This window comes from Cucurbita pepo, chromosome 6 (genome assembly GCF_057944985.1).
Source record: "Cucurbita pepo subsp. pepo isolate OVF chromosome 6, ASM5794498v1, whole genome shotgun sequence".
Lineage (NCBI taxonomy): Eukaryota > Viridiplantae > Streptophyta > Magnoliopsida > Cucurbitales > Cucurbitaceae > Cucurbita > Cucurbita pepo.
Genome location: NC_141803.1, coordinates 7,953,293 through 7,964,348, shown reverse-complemented (window position 1 = coordinate 7,964,348; position 11,056 = coordinate 7,953,293). Strand labels below are relative to the sequence as shown.

The 11,056-nt window shown below is 37.2% G+C and overlaps 1 protein-coding gene across 1 annotated transcript; it reads left to right on the top strand.

The window, feature by feature from the left end:
- Positions 1-5,342: 5,342 nt before the first annotated feature.
- On the top strand, positions 5,343-10,708 carry LOC111797324 (ras-related protein Rab7). The gene is made up of 8 exons (XM_023680303.2): positions 5,343-5,553; positions 5,637-5,775; positions 5,879-5,905; positions 6,296-6,395; positions 6,505-6,651; positions 7,569-7,649; positions 7,731-7,876; positions 10,230-10,708. The coding sequence occupies exons 2-8, from the start codon at positions 5,723-5,725 to the stop codon at positions 10,291-10,293; spliced, it is 618 nt and encodes a 205-aa protein (XP_023536071.1). The 5' UTR covers positions 5,343-5,553; positions 5,637-5,722; the 3' UTR covers positions 10,294-10,708.
- The last annotated feature ends 348 nt before the right edge of the window (positions 10,709-11,056 follow it).

Below are 11,056 nucleotides of genomic sequence, written 5' to 3'. Positions count from 1 at the left end.
CTCTTCTGTGATGGTATACTACCGAACGCTTCCGAGGCTCTGATACCACTTGTTGACTCTGGCAATTCGGAGGACAATGTCGACGAGACAAATTGGCCGAAGGTTTCTTCGAAGGAAAAATTAGCGGAAGTAAAAGGAGAGAGGGAGAGAGATTCGCTGAGATTTGCTGAAGACTCGATATCTTATTTTCCTTCAGTTGAACGGTTTAAATAACCATTCTAATTACAAAAATAGAAAAATCAATTATACAAAAATAGGAAAGTGAACGAAGACTTCGCCCAAATTGGCCCAACAATGGCACCTAGAATTACGCTCTTCCATTCGCGTGAATTCAGATGTTTTGAGAAACCTAACTAAATAAGGCACATGACTTTTGTTTAACATCCACCACACACAACGTCTGTTTTGACTTCAAGTTGAGGTAGACCTTTGAGCATGGATTCTTTCATAATCAACTTCAACTTGTGGTAGCCAACATGTCCCAATCTTGCATGTCATAGATCTGTTGTCTCATTCTTCCGTGTCTTGTCAACATAGGCAGACTCTGCAGATTGAACATAAACGGAATCCACTCTATGTCCTTCTATTGTCTGCTTTCCTGTTATCTTAATATCTTCATAAACTTTCACATCTTCTGGCCCAAACAAGACATAGTTTCCTGATGTTGTTAGTTGTGATACTGACAACAAATTCTTCTTTATTTCTGGTACATGATAGACATTATGTAGTGACACTACATCAGATTTATTGCCAGACATGACTGTCGTATTGCCGATCTGAGCAATTGACAACTGTGTGTTATTTGTTGTGCGTACCATACGACTTCCTTTGTACTCTTTCTTGTCTTGCAATTTTCTTTGATCGCCAGTCATGTGGTTTAAGCATCCTGAATCAACGATCCAATCATTCTCATAATCGATATAGTCTCCCATCATTGCCATGAGTGCTTGCTCATCTTCTTCTATGGCATACAATACCTCTGCATCCCATTCCTCCTCCATCTCCATGTTGGAGGATGCCACATTGCTTTCGACAGATTTTTTATTGGACCAACAATCTCTGGACATATGACCCTTCTTCCCGCAATTGTAGCAAATGCCCTCAAATCTTTTCCCTTGAGAGTTATTGTTATCGTTCTTCTGAGCTCTCCCTGGTTGTACAGTTCCTTGATGTCTCCTATTTGTTTAGCCATGGCTTCTTGGCTGGCTAACAAATTTTTGAACTCTACAAGTGATGGTTGAGTGGGCCATTCTTGTACAACAATAATAAAGCTTCTATATTTTGGTCGCAATCCGTGGATTATAATCCTCTTCATTTGAGATTCTACAATGGCGGACTTCGGGTCTAGTTCAGTAATCTCCCAACAGATTCACTTAACCTTGTGGAAGTACTAAGCAATCGTCAAGTCACGTTGTGAAATTGACAACAACTCATTCTCCAGAAGTTGTAGCCTCGTATCATTCTTCTTTGAGAACAATATCATAAACGTGTCCCATGCTTCTTTCGGTGTCTTGTCATCCCAAATATGCTCTAACATCTCTTCTCTAATTGTGGTCTTTAAGGCAAACATTGCTTTCCCTGCTTTGATTCTCCATTTGCGCAAGGCGCCGTTAGAATCATCCTCTGGTGGCGTAGTTTCGCACCCGCCAACGATCTCCCAAAGATCATGTCCTTGTAAATAGGACACCATGCATGTTGCCCACGTGTTGTAGTTGTTGTTGTTGAGTTTCTTGATTCCTCCAACGATTTGGAAATCACCTATCGTGTTGGCTATACCTCAGTAATACCAAACAAGCTATTTCGACACATGACTTGCAGAGTCACAGACTACTCACGACACAAAAGAAACTCACTCACTACTAATCTTAAGAAATCGTTTTCGATGTGGAAGATCAGACAGAGCTGCAACCACATAGAATACTAAGAATTGCAAGAGATCAGATAACCTACACTAACCTCGCTCTGATACCAGATTGTTGAACACAATTCTCTGTGGGAAACACTCGCACACTTTATTGAGACCAATCGAGAAGAGAATACAAGACACTTTGTAGAAACCACTACTTTGTGTTGCTTGGTATTTCTTGGGATGATGAACTAGGTATAGTGGAGGGGTATTTATACTAGATGGTAGTCAATCTATTCCTAAAATTTATCCATGTTTTTCCTAAAATACCTAAATCATTTTCCTAACTTTATTCCTAAAATCCCAAAATCATTTTCCTACATTTATTCCTAAAATCCTAAATCATAAATATAATTACTCATACAATGGTTGGGCGTAACCTTATTGGGCTAGTGATGATATTTTAACACTTCATCCATATAGTGGAAACATTGGGAACCCTAACTTGCAAGACTCTTGAAGTATTCAATGTAGAAGTTCTTTCAAATTCTACCAGATCTTCTTTGCTATGACTCGAACACAAGGTAAGAGTTTAATAAATTAATGATCATTACAAGCAAGTCGATCCTTCACGAGTGGTTCATAATTACAACTAGGTCAAAAGTTCGTTTTACCCATGTAATTACAATTTTCACCTTAAGTACCACTAATTCTCTAATAAACAATTTGTTTATGATTCAACCATAAACCAAGTCCCCCTAGGGCCAATGAGAGGGTTGGACCCCATTGTTTAAGTCCCAAAAGAAGTATTTAAGAAAACAATTCATCTGCTTTCCTTATATAAAAAGAAGCGAATTCCATCCCATGATATTATGTTATCATTTGTTGAAGTCCCCAAAATGGTAGACATATTGAATCGGCTACAAGAGTCATTTTCACCCATACAAATCAAAGGACAAACCCTCGTAGGTGGAGTTCATAACTCACTCAAGATTAAGATCATATGATCATCATGTGAAATATTAATTTCTCAATTAACGGATTTATAAATAGAGATTAAATATTTCTTAGTTCTTATACAAACTCATTATATAGGATACTCCCACTCACATGTCACCACATGAACGATTTGGATCAAACATTTGTAACGATTACAAAGGAGGTCGTATCAATAGTGTTATCAGGATAAGACACCCAATCTTATCCATATACTATAGACCCTTTAGGTTATTACTTGAACACAATCCTCTTATATGTCAACCACATATTTTTCAAGATTACATTATTAATCTTGGATTTTTCCTACCATGTTTAACAATTAAATTATAAATAAAATATTAAAAATTATGGTTAAAAACTAAATAATTAATTACGAGACTTTAGGGCACAAGTTCTAGCACATACTTGAGACTATAATTGTTGCCCTCGACTCCAAGGTTCACTAGTCTACCTTGACTTTGTGAGCACACTTGTCCAATCTTAAAGACGCCTTAAAACATGGTCAAATAATCTTGATACCCACGTGCTACTGTTGTGCTTGTACCTTTCCTCTGAAGTCCGTAGCAACTTGTCATCTCTTGGGTGATCCTTCACTTGGATAACCCCATCATGGTATAATCCGCCCTTCACACTCCTAGAAGTCCAAACTTAGTCTCTAAAGACTCGAATCCAAACCTTGTAGCCATGACCTCAAGATTGGTGAATTTTATTCCTTGACATGCTAACTTATCTAGAATTCTCTAAGGTATTTATCAGCTCAAGGAGTGCTTAATTCTATGTTTGGCATTGCCCGAGTGAACTACACTTTATGAGGCTACTACATGATCTGCATGAAGCATGCTTGTCTTCTGGAGTTATAGTCACGGGAGGTTGGATCATAGATAGCTCCTAATATGGTAACGAGCCTTAAGGTATCTCATGCCCTAATCTAAGGGTTAGATGTCTCGCACTTTGTGACGACAGCTCTCTATCTTCCTAAGGTCGATCTACTAGCTCATGACCTCTACCTGCCTCATCACTGTATCTAAATAGTATAACTCAAATCCAACATCATCTTATAGGATTAATGTTCACTATTAACATCTTAGAGGTCATCGTAACTGAATATCTTTCTAAGTAACCCAAATCATAATCAAGATCATATAGAACTTATAATATAATATACACTACTTAAGAGGGATAGACTACATACCTAGTTGTGGGGAGGTGTCGTCGAGCTGAGTCATAGAGATGTACAACTCTTTACCTAAAATAAAAGTCTATAGGTCCTAAAACCCAAGTGCTCTAATATCAATTTGTCACAACTCGATTTTGGATGTTTCAAATCTCGGATCATAACGCAAAAGACAGACAAAGACAAAAGTAGAATAAAATAAAATAAAAGATAAAAATATGATAAAATTTAAATCAAATTAAAGCAAACAATACACAAAACGAAATCCAACTACAATATGGTATTGTTCAAATTTATTACAAATGGGAAAAATGGGTTCGGGATACAATTACAAAACGAAATACAAAGACGAACAGACGCTCCAGAATGACTCCCTCTGTAATCGCGCAACTCTCGAACACTTCCCCACCTTGACCGACAGCATGTGACTCCCTCTCTTATTCGCACTTTGGTTCTCTCTTAGTCTCTCTTTAGATCATTTGTACATAGTATACATCTTCTCAAGCAACTTCAACAAGGGAAAAAACACAATACAACGACGTAGGTAATCAAACAACAACTCAGGTGAATCAAAACTACTTGAATATTGAGTCAAACTACGTGAATCGTGTAATGTATGTCCTGATTTCGAACGTAGAGTTGATAATGTTTGGTTCATAATTCGAGTGCTGAGTTGATAATGCTTTGGATCGTGATTCGAATCGATGGATCAATATTTCAAAATTGACATGTATACTTTTTTATTTGTTGGGAGTTTAGCTTAAATAACTTAATATTCATAACTAAATTGATTAGTCACGTTGATGGGTGGTAGGTATCACTTAACTTCTCACTAATATGATCATGTTCTTCATTGTCAATAATGACGTGACTTCTTAGTTATCACCGCAAGTTGTTTATTTGTATAACTGATATCAACTCTATTAAATTTACTTGTGAGATCTCATTCTCGAACGATATTCCAATCGGGTGAGAAAATAAAGAAAGTGTTCAAAAACATTGTGCTTGCTACTGAGAGTGGGAGCGGGAGTGTGAATTAGAGCTAAAAAGTGACAACATAAGTGTCGGGAGTGAAAGGAGGGACAAGAATTAGAGTATGAAAACAGATCAATAATGTAACTTTACATGTATATGAATCCCGAGCAAAGGATTATCGAAAGTTGATTTTTAAAGGGGGTCGAATTGATTATTACTATTATTATTAATGTGTTCAAATCTACACAAATCTCAAAGTTCGGGATGGAATGTACAACAAAAAAAAGCATTACGTATGTGGCAAAAAATAAAGCCTAAAATCTGTCACTTGGAATGGAACTTGTGAGAAGGATAAATGGAGAGGCACATCAAAACTCACGTAGGTGTCGTTTAGTTCTTCGAATTTAAGAATTTCAGAGTGCCTTTTACGAAGAGAGTTCGGCACGAACCACCGTCCGTGGATTCTCATTCTACCCAACTACCATGTTCCCGAGATTCAATTCCCATTTATTATTCTCCTTCTCCATCTCCATCTCCCTTTGTTTATCTCCATGAAAAGGTACTCTGAATTCCGAATCTACAATTTAATTTCTCTAATTCGAATCAGTTACGTTTTTTATTTATGCGTCTCCCATCATCCAGGTTGCGAAACGAGATTTAAGGGTGAAATTTTGCGCTATTTGAATCCGAAGCTTACAAGTCCGAATTGATTTATTGATTTTGTCGCTATGTCTCTCCGTAGACGGACTTTGCTCAAGGTCATCGTTCTTGGTGACAGTGGGTATGTGCAATCGTCTTCTAGGGTTCCTCTGTTGCTTACTTATGTACGCGCTTTCGTTAATTTTGAATTTCGGTTTCTCAATGTTGTTTGGTTTTTGTTTCAGGGTTGGCAAGACGTCGTTGATGAACCAGTATCCTTCTGAAAATTGGTTGTTGATTATGATATTGATCCGCGTTTTGAGCGTTTATATGCGATCTTGGAATTCACGGTTCATTTCTCTTAGTTTGCCCCTTCATGTTATCTGAAATATGTATGCCTCTTGCTTCAGTTCATGTTGGAATAATGTGATTAATCTCTTGTTTTGTTGGATTATCGACTTGATGGGAGGGTTGGATAATTTGGATGACATTCTCTTTTCTTTTCTTTTCTAAAATTTGGATTTCATGTCGTTTGACCATTTTTTCATGTTTCCTCGTGTATTTCTAGTATGTTGTGTTTATAGAGATTTTGGCCCATTAGAATCGATGATGAGTAATCATTCCTGTTGAACTGGAATATGGGTCATTAACTAGCTGATCAGATACGTGCACAAGAAGTTCAGTCAGCAATATAAAGCTACAATTGGTGCAGATTTTGTCACCAAGGAACTTCAAATTGACGACAGGCTTGTCACACTTCAAGTGCGTGTTCTACTTAAAATCGTTGGCATGTCGATGCTGTGTAGACTGTCGATTTTGGAACTATTATGTACTCGTGTTTATGCTAAATCATTGATATGTGCATTGCTAGATATGGGATACAGCCGGACAAGAAAGATTTCAAAGTCTTGGAGTTGCTTTCTATAGAGGGGCTGATTGCTGTGTTCTAGTCTATGATGTTAACGTGATGAAGTCATTTGACACACTCGACAATTGGCACGATGAGTTTCTTAGACAGGTGGATCAATTCAGTTCTTAAGTTTTACTCTGTTACTAGGATCTTGTACAGCTGGTGTGAGGAAGTATTCTTTGATTGTTTTGCATTATTATTATTTTCTATATATGAAATCATTTTCCTACTGATGATCGAATGCCACCGAAGTTTGTCCAGTCTTGTCCAATAGGATTATACCTCTAGGTTTTTTTTTTTCATGTCATTCTTTGGGAAATAGTTGTACAGTAATGATTCCAGACAAGGGGAAGCAGCTTTGTCGTTAGTAGGACGGGTTGCATGTATAGGAACGACTGGTTCAATTAGATTGATCTATTAGTTTAATTTTCTTTTCTAATTCTTCATTTTGTTAGATTTATTTATTTTGTTGTTCTGTGATTGTTGTTTAGGTACTTATTTAATTAGCTAGCATATGGTTCCTCTAAAGCTTTGTCTAAAACACCTCTAAAAATCTTTTTGTATTAAAAAAGCACCTTAAGTTGAGGAGCAACTGCCTTCGAGGTCATTTGTGTCTGCCTTGTAGATATTGTTTTGGCTTTTTATCAGTAGCTTTCTCTATCGCTGGCGTGTGCCCATTTCTTGAACTTCACAAGGTTATACCCTGCCTCTTTTTCTTTTTTTTCCTTCTCATTGAAGAACTGTTGTTTTATTTGCATTACTCCGCAATTCTTGATTTTGTGTCGCTGAGGTAAGATGTTTTTGAGAATTGTGATCAAAATACCGTTGTAGTGGACAATGATATGTCAGAAAAAAGATTTTGCTCACAAAGAGTATTGAAGGCACATGTGCGTTAGACAAATAAAAGAAAGACACTTATGCACCCGTGCTCTCTTGGTTCTCTGCATGTGTTTAGTATGTGTGCTAGTCTGAGTATGTTTTTTTTTTAATGATGTCTAAATTAGTATTGATCCTATGTCTTTCAGGCAAATCCACCTGACCCAAGAACGTTCCCATTTATATTGCTTGGAAATAAGATTGACATTGATGGTGGGAATAGTCGAGTGGTAAGGAACAAGGATGTCTGGACCTGGCCAAGTTGAACTTTGCCTTTTCTTTTCATGTTGACCTGATTATTATTTCTGTAGGTTTCTGAGAAGAAAGCTAGGGAATGGTGTGCATCAAAAGAAAATATTCCGTACTTTGAAACATCAGCTAGAGAAGACTACAACGTCGATGCTGCATTTTTGTGCATTGCCAAGACTGCATTAGCCAATGAACATGAGCAGGATATGTAAGTTTCTGAATGTGAATTTTTTCACTAGTGTGTTCTCAGAATAACTTTTTTTTATTGAGGTAATTTTTTTATTATGATTTGGGTTGCCCAGAAAGATATTCAGTTATGATGACGTCCTAAGATGTTAAATAGTGAACGTTAACCCTACAAGATGATGTTGGATCTGAGTTATAGTGTCTATATATGGTGATGAGGTGGGGAGGGGTCATGAGATAGTGTATTGACCTTGGAAAGACAGAGAGGTGATGTTACAGAGTGTGAGACGTCCAACCTTAGATTTGGGTATGACAAGCATGCTTGATGCAGATCATGTATTAGTCTCAGATAGTTTAGTTCATTCAGGAAATGGTCACTAGAGGAATTAAGCACTCTACGAACGTACCATTACCCATAAAGAGTTTTGGGTAAGTTGGCATGTCGAGATTAAATTTCACCAACCTTGAAAGGGCTATGGACGTCATGGCTGCAAGGTTTGGGTTGGAGTCTTTAGATACTAAGTTCAATTTATGGACTTCTAGGAGCGTGAAGGGCACATTATACCATGATGGGGTGATCCAAGTGAAGGATCGCCCAAGAGATGAAAAGTTGCTAAGGACTTCAAAGCAAAGGTCCAAGCACAACAATGTTGAGGATTGTTGGGAGGGAGTCCCACCTTGGCTGATTTAGGAAATGATCATGGGTTTTTAAGTAAGGAATACATCTCCATTGGTATGAGGTCTTTTGGAGAAGTCCAAAGAAAAGCCATGAGAGCTTATGCTCAAAGTGGACAATATCATACCATTGTGGAGAGTTGTGATTGCTAATATGGTATCAGAGTCATGCCCTTAACTTAGCCATGTCAATAGAATCCTCAAATGTCGAACAAAAAAGTTGTGAGCCTCGAAGGTATAGTCAAAAGTGAAGACTCAAGAGAAGGAGTCGAGTCTCGATTAAGGGGAGGCTGTTCGAGGGTTCCATAGACCTCAGGAGAGGCTCTATAGTGTACTTTGTTCGAGGGGAGGATTGTTGGGAGGGAGTCCCACATTGGTTGATTTAGGGAATGATCATGGGTGTATAAGGAATACATCTCCATTGGTATATGAGGCCTTTTGGGGAAGCCCAAAGCAAAGCCATGAGAGCTTATGCTCAAAGTGGACAATATTATATCATTGTGGAGAGTCGTGATTCCTAACCAACCATAGCACGTGGTTATCAGAATTATATGACCACGTTTTAAACCGTCTTTAGGACTGGGCAAGTGTGCTCTCAAAGTCAAGGTAGACCAGTAAACCTTGGAGTTGAGGGCAACAATGATAGGGTCAAGTTATGGCCAACAATGATAGGACTAGTAAACCTTGGAGTCGAGGGCAACAATGATAGGGTCAAGTTATGGCCAACAATGATAGGACTGGTAAACCTTGGTTATTGAGATAAATACACCTCCACAAGTTCTTTTCAAAAGAGCTTTCCAAATAACCTCTTGATGTTATATGCATACATACAAACATATATCTACTCACAATTGCATGCACACACATGGTTGGTATTTAGGTAAAAATTAGAGGGAAAGCACTTGGTTTTTAATGCCCCTGATAGATGGTGAACAATCTCCCAAATAGTTTCAAGCTTGTCTCGGTGAAGTAGAGGTGATTAAACATGAAACTCTCAATTTGAGTTGTTTCGTATGGGGAGATAATGTAGTCTATATGCTAGCTTAGTTGGTTGTTATCCTCAGGATATCTTCCTCTTCTGAGATGCGATCTAAGGTTTTTTCTTTCAGTATGTCGATATATTTAAATTTCCAGTTTTATTTTTGGGATGTAACAAATGAACGAGGACATTGTAGCATGTCAAAATCTTAGCTTGACCCTGGCTTTAACATAACATATGCCAGCAATTGCTATGTTTCTTCAAGTCTATACGGATCATGAAATTGCTAATCCTTTCCAAACTAGAACTGCACCGAGTATATATACATTTTTTTTTTTCTTCACCCATCACTTTATCCCCTACATGTTTTTTGATAACTCGATGTTATAGTTTGATGGTTGTCAAATGAATTTAGTCGAAGTGTGCATAAAGTCGTACTCATATAGTAAAGAAATATTGTTCTTCAATATGGTGATTGGCGTTATGTGTAAGAATTAAAGCTAATACAAAAGAATTTGCCGTATACTTTGTTTTTTTTCGATTCCATAATTGATTTCCATTTATCAGTTGATTGTGTATTTTTACTGCAGATTTTCATTTCTTTGTGTTGTTATAGTTGCTATGCAATCTATGTGCGTGTTTTATTATTGGTGTTTTTGTTCTTCATTTGTTACGAGACCGAAAAATACAAACTCCTTACCGTTCTTGAACGCAATTGTAGATATTTCCAAGGAATCCCGGAAACGGTCGTGGAGACTGAGCAAAGAGGTGGTTGCGCGTGCTGAATCCAGAAACTGAGGGGACTCGGAACTATCACACTCCCATCCTTTTGGTTCCAATTCTTTTTATACATTTTTGCTTTGGTTTTGTGATTCATGACTAATCCTTGATTGCACACCCTCTGTTCCATGATCTAACAACCACTGAGACTTGAGATTATCCTTTTCTGTTCTTTTCTTTTTCTTTTTCTTTTTTTTTTTTTCTTTTTTTTTTTTTTTTTTTTGAAGAAATTAGCTTCCTTTTTGGTGAGGTAAGTAAGAACTTTGTGGGGTCTCGTGTGAAGGATCCATTATTTCAAGGATTCTCAGCACCGCTGTGTTTTTCAGTTATCGTTTTTGAGATGAACGAACACTACGGTGATTCCTGTTCTATTTGAACTTTTTTTTTAAGGAACTGAGAGTGGATTCATTGGTTTTTTTAGTCTCTGATTTATTGTATGTACCCTTAGCTCTTATGAGCAAACCATTAATCCTGTTCATGTCTTAAAAATAAAAAAAAATCTTGAAAGTGTTAATTCTAGTGGGGTTTAAAAATTTTGATTACCTAAACTTCACTACTCACTCAATTGAGTCGAAATAACAAAAAAAAAAAAAAAAATCTCTTACTAAATTTCATCTCACTTAATGGTTGGAAACTAGTCTATTAGACGAACACGACTCTCCACAATTGTATGATATTGTCCATTTAAGCATAAGCGCTTTGAGTCCCTCAAAAGGCCTCATACTAATAGATTGAGTATTCTTTGTTTATAAACACAATAGATAGAGT